Raw genomic sequence first — 22,732 nt, 5'->3', positions numbered from 1 at the left:
TAAACTTGTAACCTTAACAATCTCCCAATACAAACAAAAACAATTAGTTTCCTCATCAACAACGAAAATAATAAAAAACAAAAATAATAAAATAACAATCTCCTTCAATCATTTCAACATAATCACAGTAACATCATGATAGAGAGAGAGAGAGAGAGAGAGAGAGAGGATCCATAACCTTAACAATTAACTCGTAACCTTAACAATTAACCCGTAACTTTAACAATCTTCACAATACAAATAGTTAGTTCCCCTCATCAACAACGAAAATAATAAAATAATCCTCATCGATCATTTCAACTATCATCTCAGTACATCATGATAAAAAGAGAGAGAAGGGTATTATGGTCTTCACATATTTTAATTTATCAGGTTTTGTGTTTTGGGGCTCAGAGAACAAAATCTTTATTTTTGAGGGCAAAACACTCGTTGACGCGCGCGCACGGGGGAGAGGGGGAGCATGCTTTCTTGGATTTTGGAATTTGGAATTTGGGGGCCGGACGCATTTTCCCCTAATTATAAATATACATACATTTTCATGACATCCCGCCGCAACCACAACCAGCCCAGAACCCGTTTACTAGTTGTTATTGTATCCTTACCCTGAGAGAGGCCGAAGTCCAGATTGACTTAAAAAAAGGAGCTTTATTCATCTCCTCCTTACAATCTTCTCGATCTCCAGAGTCCTCTACGCTTCGCTCCCCCGTCTCGTCTCGTCCCCCTCTCAAACCCTAAATCCGCCATGGCCAAAGAGGAGAAGCTCTCCTTCTCTTTCTCCTCAAAACCCTCATCTCGGCCTACCTCCTCCAAACGCCCCAAACCCTTCGACCCCCAAGAATCCATGGACTCATCTTCCTCAAAACCCCAATTCGTCACCGTCTTCGACCCCTCCGAAACCCTAACCGAAACCCCTCCGCGCTCAGTCGTCAGTTGCCCCAATCCCAACTCAACCGACTTCCGGTCCGGCGGAATCAAGAAGATGAAAACCTCTCCCTCCCTACGACGGGATCCCAGATCAACAACCCTCGGAATCACAAAAATTCTCTCGATTCAAACTCCACCGGCCGCCCTTTGGACAAACATCCTCCACGGCCTCACTCTCCGATCCACCGCCGCCGACGCCGATTCAGCCGTCCCCGCCGAGCAAGAAGACCTAACCCTAAAAAGATTCCATGAGGACATGAGGAACCTTCCGGAAGACCGCGGCATGGACGAGTTCAAGGACGTCCCCGTCGAGGGCTTCGGCGCGGCTATCCTTGCCGGTTATGGGTGGTCGGAAGGTAAGGGAATCGGGAGGAACAATAAGGGTGATACTAAGGTTGTTCAGTATGATCGACGGGCTGGGACTCAAGGGTTAGGGTATAATCCGACTGTGAATGTTGCTATAGTGAAGGCGAAGAAAGGGAGTGATGCGAAGTACTTGGTGAACAAGATGTTCAAGATTCCGGAGCCTGCGCCGGTTAGAATTGTTAGGATTGTTTCGGGGAGGCATGTTGGGCTGAAAGGTGAGGTTTTGAGGAAGGGTGAGGGGTCTGAGCTTGTGCTGAGGTTGGTTGATGGTGGGAAGGAGGTTAGGGTTGATGAGGAGATGGTTGCTGAGTTGGGTTCGGAGGCGGAGGAGAGGTGCTTGAGGAAATTGAAGGAGTTGCAGATTGTTGATAGGAAGGAGAAGAGAAGAGATAAGGATGATAAGGGTCCTAGTAGTTCAGGTGATAATCGGAGTAGAGGTAGCAAGGATAAGAGCAAGAGCCCGATTCGATGGTTGAGAAGTCACATTAGGGTTAGGGTTATTAGTAAGGATTTCAAGGGAGGGAAGTGGTATTTGAAAAAAGGAGAGGTGGTGGATGTTGTGGGGCCGACGACTTGTGATATGTCGATGGATGGAAACAGGGAGCTTGTGCAAGGGGTGGATCAAGAGATTTTGGAGACTGTATTGCCGAAACATGGGGGGTCGGTGCTTGTGCTCTATGGGAGGCATAAAGGGGTTTATGGGAGTCTAGTGGAGAGAGACATGGAGGAGGAGACTGGGGTGGTAAGAGATGCAGATAGTCATGATTTGATCAATGTGCGGCTTGAGCAGATTGCTGAGTATGTTGGAGATCCGAGCTATCTTGGATATTGATTCTTTTAGAATAATTGCTGGAGCAGCTAAAGAAGTGAGCTAGAGGTAAGTTTTGGTATTATGGTTATCAAGAGATTTTGATTTTCAGTCTGATTATAGAAATTATTATTAGTGATCCCCTGGTTATTAGAAATTGGACTTTATTTAGTTTTACACCAATACACAAAGTATAACAAAGACATTTTTGGGTGAGCATTGAACTTCTAGTTCCAATTATTAATGAGTATGAACCCATTACATTACATGGTGTTTTAGATATGATCAGAACAAGTTTTCTTATTCTCTTGGTTGTTTTTTATGTTTATAGCTACAATACATTATGTGTGGTTTTTAATTGTATTTTTCTGTTTGATCGTATATGACATGTATGACTTTTTCTAACGTGCACATGCTTTACATGAGCAGCACTACAAATATATGTTTCTCGTTGTGTAATCTAACTGTACATTCTTGTGTCCCCCCATCTAAGGGTGTATTGCAACCTGGTTAACACAATTTTACATGAGCAATGGCAAATTCATCACAGCTAAAATGCTAATTAAATGCACTATATTTACTTAGGAACCCTTCTATCTTAATATTTGTTGATGTTAATAACCAAACAGATAATAAAATAGGGGTGAGGTTGATTGGGGCCGCTAACTTCTCCGAATATCTGTTTTGAGTTGAGTAGTTTCAGCCTGCACAAATAGCAATTCATGAGAGGACGGAGACTAGTTCCCCCGTTGTTCCTCCGACGATCAGGTCAGTTGATGGACTTGAGTGGGCAAGTGATGAACCGTATGAGTTCTTAAGTGTAGTGCAGTGGAATTCTAAGAGATTGTTTGCTTAGAAGTTGCTTAAGATTGCTTACAATTGCTTAATATTGCTTACATTATTATTGAGAATAGTACTCCTACTTATAGTGATGGTAAAAGGATAGAATGGTAATTCCGACAGAGTATGGTATGACGGTCGACGTCAGCATCTGCTTTATAGGCGTCGGTCGACGAGTGGAAGAGAGGTCACTTCAGTATTAAATACAAAGTGATTAGGGGCATGGCGGTGCCGACGTGGTCCGATGAGTCATAAAGACTATTGAGGGTAGAGGAATGATGACACCTGCTAAGTATTTAATGTTATGCCGACATGTTGTTAGCGGAGGAGGCTCGAGGTTGAAGTTGTCCTTTGGCTTGGTCGAGAAATAACGTATTTCAAGTCGACCTTGCAAGGTGTCGAATAACTGGTCGGGTGGGCTCGTAGCGAGTCGTCTTCGACAAGTGGACCGACAAGTACTACCCTTCGAGTCGATCTAAGAAGATGTCGATTCGGCGAGTTGGCTAACTCGGGCTTCTTTATGGTCATGACCGTCAATCTAATTTGAGCGGCTTATGTAGGGGGACACCTGCCCTTTACTGGCAAAGGATCGTACTTTGGCGACTAAAAACATCATAATAATATCCTTCATGGTTCTCCTTTGTAGTTCCAAGTAGACAAATCGTTCTATATAATTTGTGTTTTTTTCTACATACCTAATATGTTCTTTCATCGTTTTACTGTTAAATCCTAACCTTTTGTTTTCAATCGTATAATATAAGTTAGCATGCCTACGTCCTTGAAGAATTTGTTTGAACCCTTGATCCGGTTAAAGTCCATTGTGATGAAGATTAATGTTGAAAAAAGTGTCAGGCAACATGGGGAAAGGTGCACCTAGCACCTTTGTTGAAAATAACACTAGCATAGCATAATGCTCTATGTACCTCCTGTCAAAGTTAAACAAAAAAGCAAAAAATATCTTAATGCATGACGTAGGTTATTTGATTTATTAATTATTTAGATATTTGATAACTAAAGCATATGCACAATCATTTTAATAAATAAAATCATCACAATTTTCAAATATAACATCACAATTATCCAATGTATTATCATAATTTCTCAATAAAAATACGTCATAAATGCTAAAAAACCAATCCAAAAGCACATTCACTTCTAGTTTAAGGGGAAAAAAAGAAAGGAAATACTCTCAGGTCTCGATAATAAACTATATTATAATAACACAAGTTATATTGGAATAATGTAAGTTATATTGAAATAACACATATTATATTGTAACAACATAGAGTTATGATGTGTATGGTTTATTTTAAAAGGTAAAATAACATTTTAATGTCTGTTAGGTTACATAATAGAGAATAATGAGTTATGTAACGAGTTTTTTCAACAATGCTTAGCACATTTGGATGAAATGACGTACAAAAAGTCGCTTACAAGCCTAATACATTACTGGTTAAATGGATCCAATATAAGATGGAAGAATAAGAACTTTGGGTACCTATTTGTATGATTAGATAAATACAAAAAGTTATGTAAACTGATGTCAAATCATGTTTACAAGCTACAAAATGGCATTTGGGGAATAAAATTGAACAAATTAAGAAAAAAGAATTATCTATAAAAATAGTTTTTTATTGGAGGCTTCTTCAGTAAGTATTTAGCTACTATAGAAAGTATTTAGCTACTACGATGATTGCTGAATAGATTTCAGAGTGAAAAGAGAGATCATATGATCATTTGTTAAAAAAATAAATTCTAATGATAGGTCCCTTGGTAGATTATTTTGCAAGTTTTAGAAAGACAAAGACATGTACTAGCATATTGATATATCATTTATGCGATAGAGTAGTAAATTCTGGTGTGAAAATTTGAGGGGACTCGATTTTTTGCCTTAACCCTTAGTCTTGCATTGAGGTTCAGAGCGAAGTTTTTTTTATTGTTTTGTAATAGATCTAATCATCTAATTGAAGATATGTTCACAATGAGTTCCTTTGCCACATGTTTGTTGGTGATAGTTTATTCTTTGATGAGAAGAAGGGGTAAGTAGTTTATAAAGTAGAAGCCAAAGAGAACTCTTCAATTGAAATGCTTGGTTGGACAAAATAGAATAAGGGTGCATTGCGTTTAGTAGGTTGCAACTAGAAAGGTTGCAACTACAGTTGTATGAACTGGATCGTTTTTGTCCAATTGCAAGTGTTTGTTTCATTGTAACTAGATGTTGCAGTTGCAATTACAGTTGCAAATGACCTTCTAGTTGCAACTTTTGACTTATGCAATTTTGAGCATAAGTCGTACTCGCAACCATGTTGTAACCATCCAAATTTAATAAAAAAATAAAAACATCAAAATCATTATTTAAAATTTTAAATTTTCAAAATATCAAAGAATTTTATTTAAGATTTAAAATAATTTTATAAAACTTATAATTTAATATTGAATTTTTTCAAAAAATAAATTATTGGAAAATATTATTTTTTAGAAAATACTTATGAAAAATATAATTTAAAAAACATATCTTTTAAATATATTTAAAAAAATATTTTAAGAATATATATTTTAAAAGAAAATATATTTTTCAAAAATATAAATTTTCTTTAGAATACATTTTAAAAAATCATTTTTAACAATATTATTTTTATCATTTTTTCACAAAAAAATATTTTAGAAATTATTATTAAAAAATATACTCATAAAAATACAATTTGTTAAAATATATATTTTTATGAAAAAATTAATTTATCAAAAAAAATTTATTATTTTTAAAAATAGGATTTTTTAAAAATTATATGTTTTTTGAAATTATTTTTTAAAAATTTATTTTAGAAAAAGTAAAAATGCATTAATATTTTAAAAAATGAATATCCTAAATATATAAAATTAAGTAATTATTGTTGTCAATTTTTCAAAAGGAGAAAACAAGTTGCATACAAAAAGTTACAAGTAGTACCAAACAACTCCAACTCAAAGTGAAAATTTTAAACATTGAACCAAACAATTATAACTGCAGTTGCATGAAAAAGTAGTTGCAATACCTCAGTTGAATGCAAGTGACAGTTGCAATTTACCAAACACACTCTTAAGTGAAATACAACTTCAGCAAAACTAGGAGTGTAAATAGAGGGATTTTATTTGTAGAAGAAATGATTAAAAACGAGTACAGAGGGCTGTGGAAATTTTTTCTAAGCAGACTAAACAAGCATGCTAAAAAGGTAAAGTATAGGCGTATAGCGGTCTCCACCCATAAGAAGGTACAGTTTGCTTCAAGTGAGGTTAAAGCAAGTGAAGATGATTGAATTCAGATATGTGTGGTAGAAGCCCAACAAGTTGTGTTGCTAGGGCTTAGGTGGGTTAGCTGGGAGTAGGGTTAGACATGCACAAAAATATATTATTGTAGTAAAATTAAAGGATATGATGATTGTGAATTAACACAAAGTGGCCCTTAATAGGACAAATTGAAGTAAACTGATTCATTCAGCTTATTTAGAGTAAGAGCTCTTTGTTGGTATTTGATGATTGATATTTGGTAGCTGATGGTGTCTTAAGGAATTTTGTAAAATAATTTGCAATAACTTTGTGCCTCCAGGTGTTTTAAGGGGAAAAGGCTCACAATGAGGATGCTAAAGTTAGAGATGTTTTTAACTCATAGAAACTATGATTACAGCGACAGAAATCATTTGCAATAACTTCCAGGTGTTTTAGGGGAAAAGGCTTACATTGAGGATGGTAAAGCTGGAGATGTTTTTTTACTCATAGAAAATATGGTTTTAGTGACATTTTTTCTGGACATGCGTGCTTCCTGGTATTTCAGAGAATATGTAGGATTGTTAGGTTTCATGTGTGCTATAACTATCCTAGTGGCTGATTTCTGTAGAAGTACTGACCAGTAAAATACATAAGAATCGTCGTGTTTCCCACAAGTCACATAGAGTTGCTGAAGTCTATGTCAAAGTTGAATATTAGTTAAAGTTAACAAAGAAGTCAATTACAATGGGCCTAAAGCTTGAAGATAATTTTCTTACCAATTTTAAATGGATTAGTTCTAATTGAAAAATATTTCAGACACATGTAGTTATGAGGTTTACATCACTCTTTGGTTAAGGGTGGGGGTTGGGTGGGGGTTGGGTGGGGGAGAATGCAATAGTTGTGGTTTCTTGTCTTGAAAGAGAGTGATGTGGAGAAGATTGGTGGGAAGAGAATGCCGATTTTCTGCCATTTGGTTCTCTTACCTTACGATGGACAAAAGTCAATGACGTCAGTCATGTTAACCATCTCAAGAATGCAGAAGCAGAGGCTGCACAAGCCAACCCTTTTATTCAGGGTTCTGAAAAACAATTCAAGTCTTATGCCCTATGTTGCAGGGGTATGGGTACTGGTGTGGGTACCAGTATCAGTACGGGACACAACAAATTTGTAAATGGTAGGAGACACGGCTATATAAATATTTATATACACATATATTATATATTGGAATTAATAATTTCTATGAGAACAAGTAAGATAATTAGAATTCCTATAACAATTTTGTGTTCCTTTTATTATGTGGATTATAAATTGGAAAATCACTAGTTTCTGAACTAGACATCCAAACGACCCTTCAAAATCATAATTCAGAAGCTGACCTATGTCCAACGAGTTTCAAGAAATGGATGTGAAGTGTAGAATATATGTACAAAAAATGTATGACAAATGTTTTAAATTAGAACATGTATTGTATAATTGAGTACATACTTGAATAAATGTATGCATATATGCAACTATTTAAGGAGTGTCCGAGGAGTTAGGGTACGGGTACGTCTGGGTACGGCTTCAGATTAGAAGTACTTGTGTATCATAGCAGTTATGCCCAAGCTGCTGCTGTTTGAGCTGATCTCTGGGACCAAAGGGCCTGCAGCTGCCTAGAGGCACCTTCAGGTTGCATTGCTGGAGGCTTGTCGCTGACATATCAGTTTGGATTGGTTGGATTTTTGAGGGATGCATTTGTGTGCTCTCAGAAGAAAGTGGTGAACACTTGAACATTTGGAAGAAGCAGAGGCTGAGGGAGATGCTAACAAAACAAGAGGAGGAACTTTTGTGAGGCATGTTTAGAAGGTTACATCATTAAATATTTTCCAGGAGTCTGTATTTTCTATCAAGATCTTGATCATACTAACTAGTCCTTCAAGTATCACTAAAGGGCATTAAGGATGAGATGTAGAGCGTTGTTAGCGTTGTAATCTTGCATCGAGGTTGAGAAGTGGGGGCTAAAGTCCCAATTAGTTGCCAGAGTCTATGGTGTCATTGAGCTTATATTGACATGAGCCCAGAGAAAGATGAAATTGGTATCAGATAGAGATCCTTCTTAAATCCAACAATACAAAACTTGCCCGTCAGAGCTTTTTCCATTTTCTATATTAGCTTATATAACACAAGGATTGCAAAGATGATGGAATTGACTATATAGCGAGTGTTTTTTTTTAACAATTTGAAACTAAAGTCGATAGTTTCTAACTTTTTCTTTAAAGTTGGACCAGTTGGATGGTATTCAAGGTTTCAGTTACTACATATGACTAGTTCTTAAAGAATGATGTGAAAAGAAAGGAAGCATAAAGAAGGACAAAGAAAAATGAAGGGAAACTATAGCAATTATAAGGGCCTATAATGTTTTTTTTAATCGGTGTTTTTTTGACTGCTACAGTATTTTGAATTTTTTTAAACGATACAGTATCCGCCTTGCTACAGTATTCCCGTGTGTCACAGTAATAATTTCAAAAACGCAATGTCCAGTTTCATGTTGATACAGTAAATACTGTTGTAGTATTTTACTGTAGCGTGAATAGTGAATCTTGGGTTCTACCATTTGTATAGAGGAGTAGATATGAATAACCAACCTAAACATATACAAATTGTGTATTCACATATTCAGAAGTAATACATCTTTGTAGCTGTGTCCTCATGTTTAGATTTGGGTGACTATTGTGTATAACACCCATGTCTGGATATAACACTGATGTCCATGTCGGCGACTAATAGGTAATAAGTTAGGATTTTGTGTCAGTGTAAGGCTTATGTAATGTAGCTGCATTTGACCGTTGAGAAGGGTGAGCTGCAATGCGATTAAAAAAAACTGTATTTTAAAGAAGTTAAGAGTAGCTTTAGCCAAATATAATAGGGAGAGATCAAAATTGCTCTTCCCATAAACTAAATGATGTTTCTTGCTTTTGTTTCCCTGATCAGTTTACATCTTTTCTTCATTCTTCTTTTGTTTCTTTTTCATTCTTTACGTGACAAGAAATACAAGATTTGTATCTGTTTTTCTTGCAATTTAGTTTTTTGTATTCAAGTCGAATTGAAATTTGAAATACTTCTCTTATTTATAGGAACAAAAGCAGTTGATCTACGCCTTTTTCGTAACGATGTGTGTGGTTTGTTGTTTTAAAGTTAGCATTCTCCATGTTATATTTAGTCCTTTAACCTGCCATTGGTAATTTGCAGGCTGTTGGATCAAAGCTTGTCAATGCTGTATCAATAGTTGATGCATATCCTTTCCGAATTGATGTTTAATAGAGGATTCAGTGTTACTCTTGACCGTACAACGTGGTACCACCTAATTAAATCTGGAGAAACTATTTTTATGTTTGCTCCCATCCCAGCTGGTACACTTGTTAATTTCTTCCAGGTAATTCATTCTTCTAGCATCATCCTTGTAGGCTGATGATAATGTATAAGATAAAACCTGAGCAGGATTGTATTTGGTGTTTTGTATTGATTTTGGCAGCAAGATGTTTGATACATTGCAACATCCTGTGATTTGCTGACCAACTCTTTGATTGTAAATTATTAGTTATTACAAATTAGAGCTGAGTCAGGATAAATAATGATGCTTACGAGTCAAAGCTTAACTGAATGAAATGTTGCTTCATAGTTTCATTTCTGGCCATTGTTCACTCAATATACCGTCACTATGAGCAGTGCGTTTTATGTCTGTCTTCAAATACTTCGGTTCTCCAACTTGTGTTCTTCACATTCTGAACTATATGAGAGCTTGGGCTGTGAGGGAACACTTCCCAGAAGGAAGGATCAGTTTTCTATGTTCAAAGGGTTTCTCATGAAAATTTGACAGTGGTCGTCTTTGAGCCCGGGCGGATCGGTCGTGATGTAAGTGTTAATATGTAAGGACAGTCTTTCTAGCGTGGCCTATGCTGCATCAGCATGTGCATTTTATCGTACACCATCACCGTGACAACAAATTGTCATTCTCAAGCAATCTACCATTTACTAGAACAAAGAATGGTAGGCAAGATAGACAACCATGATCAAAATGAACAATCATTATCTGTGATGTTTACAACGGAAAACGCGAGCCATAAAATTACTAGGGCTACAGCTTAAACAAGTTTGTCAGCAGTATATCATTGTGAGGTTTTACCAGAGTCTAACGAGCATCTTAAGGGCGAATGTTAACGGAGCCTCTGGAGTATGAGTCGAGATGAAGGAAATGGGACGCGGATGAAGAAGGAGATAGGATTAACCTTTTAGGTTGACGGATCTTCTTATTCTCGGTGGATGGCAGGTTGTTATCAGTTTCAAAAGACTCAAGTGGAGCAATTTCTTTTCGCGTAGGGAATCAATGATTATGGCAATGGAGCTGGACCAGCTGGGGCTTATCGTGTCCCATTGAAGGTTTCTTGTCTTGCTTGTAATTTAACATAAACAGTGTAGAACATCATAATCAGATTTGTAGAAAAAAAACCTTTGGCAATATGTTCACGTTTAACCATGTACAACTGCAACAGTTGCTTATTTCAATGCCAGTTGAACAGCTAAAGTGCACCTAAATGCCGCATACTTCCACCAAACTTGCACTTTAATATTCCTTATGTTGATGTTATATAATCACGCAGATAAACTGTTAGGAACTGGATTAATGAGGGGCCGCTAACTTCTCCGAATATCTGGTTTGGAGTTGAATTGTTCTTCCCTGCACGTGTAGCAACTCGTAAGAGGGCGGAGTCTGATTCTCTCATCGTTCCTCCGACGATTAAGTTAGTAAGGTACTTGAGTGGGGGAACAAATGACGAACTGTACCAGTCCTTCAAGTGCAGTGGAGTAGAGAAAAATGCAGAGAAATTGCTTACCCTTGTGTTGGGAATAATTTTCTCTTTTATGGTCATGAACGAAGGGCATTTTGGTCTCTTCGGCCGAGTCTGGGCTGGCGGCTGAGTCAGCGTCGACTTTACATATGTCGGCTGTGGAGTGGTTATGGAATAAACGCGGTCATTTCAACATTAATGAGATGAGATAGGCGGCGTACGAAGCCGACATGGTCCGATGTGCCTTAAATAATGCCGGAGATTGAGAAATGATGGCGTTTGTCAATCATTTAATGTGGTCGACGTGCTGTCAGCTAAGGGCTCGAGGACGCAGTCGCCTTTTGGCTTGTATTGAGGGGTGTCAAGGGGTATCGCCTTTCGAGTCGTCTCTCGTGAGATGCCGACCAAATAACTAGTTGAGTAGGCTTGCGACAAATCGTTTTTAACGAGAGTACTGACAAGTACCGCCTTCCGAGTTGATAAAGCGAGATGTTGACTCGGCGAGTCCGCTAAATCGGGACCCTAGCTATCCCAAATGTCGAGTCGACTGAATTAGGTGTAATGGGGGACACATGTCTGTTGTTAACAGGAGATCACAATTTGGCGACTGAAAACACTATAACAGCTTATTTTAAAATTATGCACTTAAATAACCCCCAAAATATAGTATTGCATATAAATGCTCTAAAGTTTTAAAATGTTGCCCGTTGGTGCCCTCTTGTTTATGCAATGCTACACGTTACTGTTTTCTTATTTATCCAATATTACATATAAATATCCTTAATTTGTAAATAGCCTAGCTTGAATGCCCTAAGTTTCTAAAATAATTTACTGGATTTTTTAACTATGAAACATTCATCTGCAACACTTAAATACTTTAAGATATTTTCTTACTCCTATTTAACTTTAGTGCGAGATTTGTGAAACTTTTGGGCATTTAAGTGCAATTCAGCCCCAGTTGCACACAGTTAAAAGACCCAGCATTTTTCGAATTGCGACGCATGATAATTGCTAATCCACAATGACCCAAGATTAAAAAGTATGACACAACATTCCGTTAAATTCTAAACACGCACTAAAATGTACACAAAAAACAATCAAACACCCACAAAAAAAAAATCACTAACAATTCCTGCATATACTCCGTCAACAATTCCTCTAAAACTTAACACTAGCAAAGAATAGAATCGATTTTTTTTTTTTTAATTTTAAAACCCCGGTATGGAGATTCAAAGAAACCCGCAGAGAACCGAGAAACCAATAACAATGAGCCAAACGATGTGGACCAGGAGAAAAGCCTGGCCAGAGATGAGTCAGTCCGCGTGCAACCTGGCAGAACCCGCGCTTTGCCACGTGGACCCCGGCGCATGCCGCCTCAGCGCACCCGCACCAGTACGTCGCACCGTCGGCACCGCAAACCGGGTCGGGTCTGAAGCAGGTAACCGGGCACAGCGTGGACCCGGACCCGTCGGAGAGAGGTGGGCAGACGTCGGTTCGTTGGTCGGGTTTGGCGAAGGAGAGGAGGGAGAGGGTTAGGATCAGGAGGAGAGGGTATGTGGGTGATGGCATTTTGGGGGAATTAGGAAGATCGAGAACCCTAATTTCGCCCTTTTTCGGAGGAAAGGGGAAAGCGCAAGGATTTTTTTTAAAATAAATAAAAAAACAAATTATTATTATTATTATTATTATTATTTTGACAGGGTGGGTTGCTTGGATTTTCGTAATCTTGCTTGGTGACTGTTGGTGTGGTTTGGTGGACGACTGTGCTGGAGTCGGTGGTGACGGTTTTTGATGTTTGGGCCAGGGATTTTAGGAGTCCTTCTTTAATACTCCATGAATTTAGGCCGTCAACGGGCCAAATCGGAGTTACTCGACTTCAGCACTTGGACTTTGCAAAGGTTTGATGTTTGGGCCGGGTTAACAGGCAAAAATTCTTCGAGTCCAAAAGAACAAAGAAAAATAAGTCTTTGTTTTTGTTGAACGGAAGGGTAATTTTTGTGAGACTTGAGGGGTCATATTCATCTATCTTTGTCTTATGGTTGCTTCATAACATATTAACAATGTTAAAATTAATAATGCTAATTTGGCAATTAAATGAAAAGTTTTCAAGTGGGATTTAGTGGAATAAAAATGCTCAAGGGTTTATGTCATTAACCCCTAAAGTTCAAGGGGGTTTAGTGAAATAAAAAAAAGCTGAAGGGGTCTAGAGAAACAACCCCAAAATGTGAACGGTTTTCTGAAATTAGCCCTATTGAATATACTTCTTTTGAGTTGGTAGATATCCCTGCTTTATATGTAATTAGATATTGGTGGTACTACTAGAGGAATAAAAAAGTGTCATGTGCTCAATAAAAATGTAAGTTATGGACATCTAATCGTATACTCACCTAAAGCCTCGTTTGATACGCGGGAATGAGGTGGAATGGAATGGTCATTCTCATTTTTCATTCCCCAATACCAAATGTACCTATTTTTTTAGAAGTTGGAATGATCATTCCCACTTTTTGTGGGAATGAACATTCCAAGTGAATTGATAAGTAATGATCATTCCCATTCAAGTGAGAATCAAATTAGTTACGTAATTTTCAATTATACCCCTATTGATAATTTATCAAATGAGTTAATTTTGATATCTAGAACTGTTGATTGTGGATATCATTCTTTATATTATTTTTGGACCTATGAAGGATGTGATACTCTTTTAGTTATCTTTCTTTAATTTTTTAAGACTAAAAAATTATGAGTATTGTTTAAAAAATATAAACGGAACATATACCTGAGAGAAAACATTTGCATTAGTATAAAACATAGCTAGATTAATATAACCTATGCATAAATAAAATTATTTAGTTATTCTCGTTAATGTTTATATTTATCTTATTAAAAATCTATGTTGTTGTAAGGGCATTATTAGAAAATAAGATTTCATTCTCACTTGTGAACTAGTGATACCAAACATGGGAATGAGAGTGAGATTTTCATTCTAGCTTCATTCTACAAACGCACCCAAACAAGAGAATGAGAACGGTCATTCCATTCCCACATATATTCTATTCCATTCTCATTTGAGTCCATTCCCGCGTACCAAACGAGGCGTAAAAATCTTTTCAAATTAAATCTATTCATAATTATAATATTCTAATTATAATTATATATTTGATAATTCTAACCAAGTAGGGGTGTTATCGGAGCGGATACGGTTCGGATATGACGTTTACCATATCCATATCCGCTTTTTATAAACGGATACGGATACGGATACAGATCACCCTCGGTAAGAAAAAACCTTAACCATATCCGCATTTATCGGAAACGGATACGGTTCAGATATTTGAGAATCGGATCGGATATGATCACGGATATAAACGGATATTCGACATAAATCTATTGGACATATAATCTTCATACAAAACCATCAATTGAAAACTAAAATTGAGCACAAATTTATTAGACATATAATCTTCATCCAAAATCTTCAGTAGCACAACCCAACTAAAACAATAGTGTCATGAATTGTAACCAAACTACAACAATCATATCCAGAATTTCAAAGGTCTATGAATTGAAAATTGAAGGCAAAAAAGTTCAGACAACATTCAACATTCAACAAAAAGTTCATGCCACTAAACAATCTCCAAACCTTTAAACAATCTCAAGACACAACAAATACAGCCTAAAAACGCTAAGATCGTGCCACAAAACATGGAGGTGACTGATTAGTACCATCTAAGATGAAAACAATAGCTCCTACCCTAAGATCATCCCATCATCCGAGTCGTAGACCTCCATGATGTCACCTTGCAAAAAAAAGAAGAACAATTGTCATATTAAATATGAAAAAATAAAAATTTCAAGTCGTGTGCTTATTGAATATTGAGTCAAATAACATACCTAATGATGCTTTTACAAAGGTCTCGGCAATCTTCGAGTCATCGTCATCCACTATCTTAGCCACATCAAGAACATCATCCTTTGTAGTTTCAACTTGTGTTAACTACAAAAAAAAAAAATAGAGAAAAACATATAATCATTAGATGCTCATTAACCAAAAATAAAAAGATAAACGTTGTACAAATTTATTTTTTACCTCCTTGTTCCGTTTTAATCCAATCTTGTGCGCATATCAATGCCTCCACCGTATCTGTTGTCATTCGGCTTCTATAACAATGAATTACACGTCCCCCAGTGCTAAACGCGAACTCGGATGCTACAGCCGAGGCTGGTATGCCCAAAACATCTCTTGCTACTTTTGCTAGTATATGATACTTCTCAAAGTTTGCTTTCCACCAACTCAATATATCAAATTTTCTCATTTTTTCATCATCCCATGTGGTAATAATGCTCTCCTCCATATATAAATCTAAATCTGTTTTCGTAGGCTCTTTATCAATTGTTTCAACAAATTGTGCAAATCTTGATTTCCTTTTATCACCAACTCTTTCCACTTCTTTTGTTTGAAAGCTTGAAACATTTTTGACATTTTTAGATTCCTCTTTGTCCCTCAATGCATATTCTCCATGCATCTTCTTAATGACAACTAAAGTATCATTTGTAAACTTTTCACCATTCACACCATAAATCAAGCCAAAGAAATATTTGATTGCAATCATTTTGTATCTTGGATCAAGAAAAGTAGCAACCGTAAAAATCTTATTGCACATATCCCAATATTTATCAAATTTTCTTTTCATTGCAAAAGTCATAGCCACAATTGTATCATCATCACTTTTTAACCACTCTATAAGAAGCAAATGAATTTGACAAAATTCTTCAAACAAAAGATTGCAAGTAGAATAAATAGTGCCGGAGAGGAGATTTGTTGCATCATAAAAATGTTTTAAACATTTACTCAATGTTTCAACATGATTCTATTCTTCCTCCGATGGACAATGAAGATATTTACCATCTCTAAGCTCAAATCTATTAAAAGCCACTTTATACTTTAAAGCAATCATCAACATTAGATAAGTAAAATTTCATCGGGTGCAACAATCTAGAACAAGACATTTTTTCCTTTTCCACATTAGCTTGTTTAGCAACATGATAAAAATTCTCCTTCATTTTTGGTGAACATGTAACATACTTAACACTAAGCCTTACTTTTTCAATAGCTTTAGTGATAAATTTTAAACCCTCTTGAACAATAAGATTAATTATATGTGCTCCATATCTTACATGAAAAAAGACTCCACCACAAGGTAGCCACTTTTTAAGACGTTCTTTTCCCAATTTCACGGCAACATCATTAGCTTTATCATTATCCACCGTAATCGATAATATCTTATTATCAATTTTCCACTCAAGCAAACACGAAATTAATACATTGCAAATGTCTTTCCCCATAGAACTATGAACTTTGATAAATCCAATGATCCGTTTTTGTAGTTTCCATGATTCATCAACAAAGTGAGCGGTGATGCACAAATAAGACAAATTTTGTGACGATGATGTCCATTTATCCATTGTTAAACTTATTCTTATAGAAGATTTCGCAAACAAGTCCAATAGAGATTTTTATAATCGTCATAAATCTTTATACACAACTTTGTGATATGTGTACGTTTTGGAACCTTGTGATTTGGACGGAGAGAATGCACATACTTGAGGAAAAACTCATGTGTTACAATGTTAAATGGATATTCGTGCACGATTATTGCCTTTGCAAGAAAATTTTGACTCTTCTCATTATCAAATTGAAAATTACTAAGTGAACATGTCCCATCTTTATTTTTCATAGTACCTTGAACCAATTGTTAACGAATATCGGGTCTTTTCTTTTAGGACATCTCACAATGTGATTTTTAAGATGGGAAGTGCCCCTGATACTACGTCCATCAGCTTCAAATGAGCAATGTTTGCATTTGGCTCTAATGATTTTGGTGACAACCTCTTTCCCATCAACTATTTTCTTTTCTACTTTATCTATTTTATCAAAATCTTTCCACACTTCAGAATAACATCTTCTTTTCTTTTCAGGTTTTTCATCAATTTTACTTGAAGATTCCTCAACCACGGGTTCAACAGTAGGTTCAACATTAGGCTCAACAGTTTGTTCTTCGTTAGACGCTTGAATCGAAGGATTAGACATTATTTCTATTCAATTAAATTAAAAAAACTTAATCAAAAATCTTATACACATATGAAAGAAGATATTGTCAATGAATTTAAAGTAGAGTTTCGATTCGACCTTATGCAGAAGACGGCGGATCCGACAAAGACGAAGCGGGCGAGATCCGACAGCCTGAGGATAACAGATCATTCAACAGATCATTAAAATCCAATTTAACTAAGTTCATTCAGTAACTAAGTTCATTAAAATATACCAGATCATTCAGTAACAGATCATTTAGTAACTAAGTTCATTAAAAGAGATTTGTTAAAAAAATTAGCACTCAGCAGCAAAAACAAAAATCGTTGGCGAGTGGCAAAAACAGATCATTCAGTAACTAAAACAAAAATTAGCACTCAGCAGCAAAAAACCCACTAGAAATTTACAGGAAAAGTGCATGAAAATGGCAAATAAGAGCATAAAGAAACGAGTCTTTGACCAACCTTCGCTGACTCTTCGCTGGCGACTCTTCGCCGACGACTCTTCGCTGGCGAGTGACGACTCTTCGCTGGCGAGAAGGTAGAGGAGAAGATTGAGCACGACTGTGAGATCACCGAAAAATCCCGCCGCCGTCGCTGGAGAATCGTGGAGGTGTGGAGCACTGGATCGAGATTCGAGAGTGGAGGCGGCCTGAGGAGTGAGGGCTGAGGGTGAGGGCCTAGGGTTTTTTCTTTTTAGTTTTGGTTTTGGGTTAGCGGGTTGGTAACTATAAGATTGGGACCCGATTACCCGAATCACTATTGTATTACGGATATCCGTATCCGCAACCCTCATATCCGTTACCAAATCCGTATCCGAAAAAAAATCCGAAACCATATCCGTATCCGTTACCGTATCCGCCCGGTTTCAAAATTACCCTACCATATCCGCATCCGTTCGGATACGGATGCGGATCGGTTCGAATATATCCGAACCGTTTGGCACCCCTATAACCAAGTCATAATTATCTAGAGTTAAAAACTAATAGTTATCCATAATCTACAATTGTCATGCAGTCCTTCTTAGTTTTTAAAAGATAAATTTCAATAAACCGTTAATGTGTTTAGTCATTTGGTACTAAATCCTCACAATTTTGAAACTTTCGATAAGTTTTGAAATTTCAAGAAATTCCCAAATTATTTTAATTTTTGGCATTTAATCCCATAAGAGCACTACTTCATAATTTTACATTGATGAACACTATTCCTTAATATTAAAATATACTTAATTCTATTTGTATATTAACTCAAACAGTCCCTAAAAAATACAAAATAACAAATAGCCTTTAGAAAGATATAAAACTACAAAAAACACCCTAAAATCTAATAATTATAAACAACCCTTTTAGATTCTAATAATTACAGACAATTTTCTCAAAAATCCAAAAGAATACAAACAAATCCCTAAAAAATATGAAATTATAAATAATCACCTAAAAAATCTAAAATTGCAAAGAAAAAAACCCTCTTAAAAATCTAATAATTGAAACTAGGGTCTAAAATTTTAAAAAATTACAAACAACCCCTTTTAACTAAGAATTTAAAAAATTACAAACAACCACTTTTAAAATTTAAAAATTATAAACAATCTTTAGAAAAATCTAAACAATATTAAATCTTGAAAATTGTAAACAACTATTATTAGGGGTTCTCTATTGAAAGTTTTTAGGGGTTAAGTACAGATTAAAAACTTATTGGGAGTTTTTAACCAAAATTTATTGAGGGCATTTTGGTCGTTTGAACATACATGAACTAACAATGTTGATTTTAAAGTTTTCTACCAAAAGTTTAGGGTTTAGTGTCAGATGCCCGTGCTTATTGGTGGTTTGACGAAATTTTACCCATATTTCAAAATTTTAAACAAGGTTGATTGGTAGTTACAGGTGAAGAATTTATATTTGTTGAATAATAGATTATGGTTACTATTATTACAATGTACCTTTATTATCAAATTAAGATGGGAACTAAGATCCTAAATGTATAAGAGAATAAAGTTAAAGACATTATAAATAAAAAAACCTGAATATATTGTTATGTGAGTAAAAGAACAAATTGAACTGCACAAAAGCATGGAGATAGATAAAGAAATGATTTAAATACTTCTTTATACATAAAAAGTAATATGAGGCACCCGTGCGAGCACGGACATTAACAAGTGGATTAATACGGGGAAAAGCTATAAAGAGTTGTCTGCCAAATCTTATAGTTGGTGATTTACAACTATACAATTTTATTTTATTTTTCATTTTTTGTAATATGTTTTAGTTCTAGAGTTTATCTTAATTAAGCACATGCCATGGTCTCTTTTGCCTCATGATATTCTATAAATGGCATTTGGGCTAATGCTAATTAGACTATGCTATTCAAAACTGCACTTACAGTACAACATATATTTACATATATAGTAATTTTAGATAAAAGATAAAGAACTGATAAGAGTCGGTTTTATTTTATTTATTTATTTTTTTGTGATAAACCCACATATATGGCGATGTATTATTAAAACAAGTCATACAGTTCCGTTGGAACTGTATGAGACCACGACAAAGTAGAAGAAATTGAATTAGCAACACAAACCATCCTACGTGCTAACTAAAGTGTTTAATGAAATAATAGCTTAAGTTTTCTATTGAATCAAAATGAATATATACACAGTATAATCTTTAATTACGGAGAGAATCACTAGTAGAAATACACATATTCTAGACGGAATATTCTAGACGGAATTTTTTCCGTCTAGAATGTATTAAACTAGACGGAAAATTTCCGTCTAGAATATTCCGTCTAGGATAAAACATTCTAGACAGAAATTTCCGTCTAGAATAGTAAAGTAGACGGTTTATTTAATTTTAATTTTTTTTTAAAATTAACCAAGTATTCTAGACGGAAATTTCCGTCTAGAATAGTATCCTAGACGGAAATTTCCGTCTAGGATACTTAGCCAATTTAAAAAAAATTAACCAATAAACCCGCGAACTTTCCCCCCCCAAAAACGCTTAATTCATCCCCAAATTCCAAATTTCAGTAACCCCTCTCTTACTGCTCCCTCCACCGCCTCCACCTCCTCTCCCTCTCCCTCCTCAACCTCACCCCCGACCAATCGCTCCCCCTCTACTCCCTCTCCCTCCACGGCCTCCACCACCTCTCCCGCCTCCTCTCTTCCTCACCGGACCCCTTCCCGAACTCCCACAACCTCTCCTCCGCGTGCCACCTCATCTCCTCCTCCACCCGCTCATGTAACTCGTCGATTCACTTCAGTCGTTCGTCGACGTCGATTAGGCTCATGTGGATTGGATGGTGACGTTCATCGTCGCTCGTTAACACTGAACCGGTTGTGGAGAACTATAGGTAATTTTTGATGCCTACAGTCGTCAGGCTGGAGGAGGCTTTCGATAGGAGGAGGGGATGGGAGAGACGGCGGGAGGAAGAAAGGCGGGGTTGTGGTGGCGAGGGTGTCGGAGGGGTCGGCGGTGAAGTCGATGAGGAGGAGCTGGGAGGAGAATTCAAGGCATTTCTAATGTTGGACTTTTACGTAATGTAATATCTGGCGTTATAATATGTCCTTTCATGAGCTTGCAATCATGGACATCAGGTTAATAATGTTTTTTTCACAAGTTTGGGCTTAGTTGAACTATGTTTGGGAAACATGACGAAGTACTAACGATTTATGAAGTCCAGCACAACTTTAGGAAAGATAATCATTAATTGATGTGTCAGGAATTCTCTTAAACATCACTTATCGTCTTATCCTCATGTCAACTCTGCCCAAAACTTGCATAAATACGAATTTTCACAATGATTCATCCCTTAGATGTTACTCGTATCGGCTAACCTTTTATTAGTGATTGGATCTATTATATAATAGAACTCTTCCATACAAACATATGACAGGGAACTGCTACATGCAGTTTCCATTTTAATTTTCATCCCGTGTTTCAGCAATTCTCTTTGTCAATTGTTGGGCTTCCTCGCCAAATGTACACTTGGCAGTGGCGTGAATAGCTTTGATCAGTAGATTGAGGAGGTTAGAAGTAGACTTGCATATGTTAGCATTGGCACCATAGAGTTGATGTGCACGTAGTCCTTGTATCTCATAATTGTGTGCACTTACTACCAGTTTTGTTCTCTGTACCATTTTTAATGCCGTGGCATTCAAGGTGTCACCAGCTGTAATACTATTATCTTAGTGTCCACCATAGTCTCCCCCAAAAGTACTAGAGTTTTGAGTTGATTGAATCTGGTGACAAAAACCTTTGTATCTTCTTTACATATAGGCCTACTAAGGTATGAAATTTTTCCTTTTTATAGATTAAAATCAAATGGTGAAATCAAGCATGATTTCGGCTTTTCATAAATGAGCTTGTGCATGCTATTATGGAGCTTTTCAAGCTATTCATGAATAATACCCAACTTGACAGAATCCTGCATGCATTTCTATCTTCATTTGAATGATGACAGTGTTTTATTGTGTACACCTGTCTTATTACCAATATTCCCCATAGATGCTACCTCTATTATTTTATCTAAAGAAATTAGGAAAAACTGTGGAATAAATTTGTCTGTATATCAAGTTTACTTCAACTGTTGCATGTCCTTTTTTATGCTGCTTCCAATATGTTCATTCGCATATTTTGAAGACCACTCTAACATGGCCTCCTTATTTAAAACAACGCATATTGTATTTTGTGTATAAATTTCTACTAATATGACTTGGCACTTCCTTACAGTGTCGTTTAAGGGGGAAAGTGGATTCGAATGGTTGCATAGCTGCATTCTTGGAAGAAAGATTAAATATGGGGGTGAACTTCATCCTTTCTGCAGAGGTGAGCATAGCGTAATTATCTCCTTTTATCCCGAATGTTGTTATTGGACTGGCCTTTGGAATTTTTTTCTTCTGATTTTTCTTTGCATCTGAAATCCTTTGCAGGTGGACCATAGAAAGAAAGACTACAAGTTTGGCTTTGGGTTGACGGTTGGCGAGTAAGCTTAAGATGACACCATTGGATTTCTATTTGCGCATTCCACTGGCTGGCTGTTGCCTAACTTGAATTGGCTGCCTTAGGATACCATTCCTTCAGTATGTTGCAAATTAAGATGAAATGTTGTTTTATTGGTTTTGTATTTTTTTCGAGCTGATTTTAAATATATTTGGATGTGGCATACATTTTTAGCAACCGTTTGCAAATTAAGATGAAATGTTGTTTTATTGGTTTTGTATTTTTTTCGAGCTGATTTTAAATATATTTGGATGTGGCATACATTTTTAGCAACCGTTTGCAAATTAAGATGAAATGTTGTTTTATTGGTTTTGTATTTTTTTCGATGAATTACATTCTTTCCTAGTAGTGTCATAACCATTGTAAATAATTTATGTAAACGTTTGTAAATAATTTATGTATCTCTCTACTATTTTGGTGAATGTATTATTTGAATATAATTGGATTTGATATTGGAATTAATTAGATTGTGTTGGATATGAATATAATTTTTTGTTGTTCTATATTGTGTACATGATAGATTCTGAAAAAAAACCTACTGTAGCATAGTATCCTAGACGGAAATTCCGTCTAGGATGCTTAAATTCCGTCTAGAATGCTTTTTAAAAATTTAAAAAATAAAAAAAATTTAAAAAATCAAA

At 36.1% G+C, this 22,732-nt stretch overlaps 1 protein-coding gene across 1 annotated transcript; it reads left to right on the top strand.

The window, feature by feature from the left end:
- Nucleotides 743-9,848, top strand: LOC109838405 (protein MOS2). The gene is made up of 2 exons (XM_020406855.1): nt 743-2,167; nt 9,410-9,848. Exon 1 carries the CDS (start codon nt 743-745, stop codon nt 2,120-2,122), a length of 1,380 nt encoding a protein of 459 aa, XP_020262444.1. The 3' UTR covers nt 2,123-2,167; nt 9,410-9,848.

The sequence above is a fragment of the Asparagus officinalis genome, chromosome 4 (genome assembly GCF_001876935.1).
Source record: "Asparagus officinalis chromosome 4, Aspof.V1, whole genome shotgun sequence".
Classification (NCBI taxonomy): Eukaryota; Viridiplantae; Streptophyta; class Magnoliopsida; order Asparagales; family Asparagaceae; genus Asparagus; species Asparagus officinalis.
This window is presented reverse-complemented; position numbering and strand designations above follow the sequence as displayed.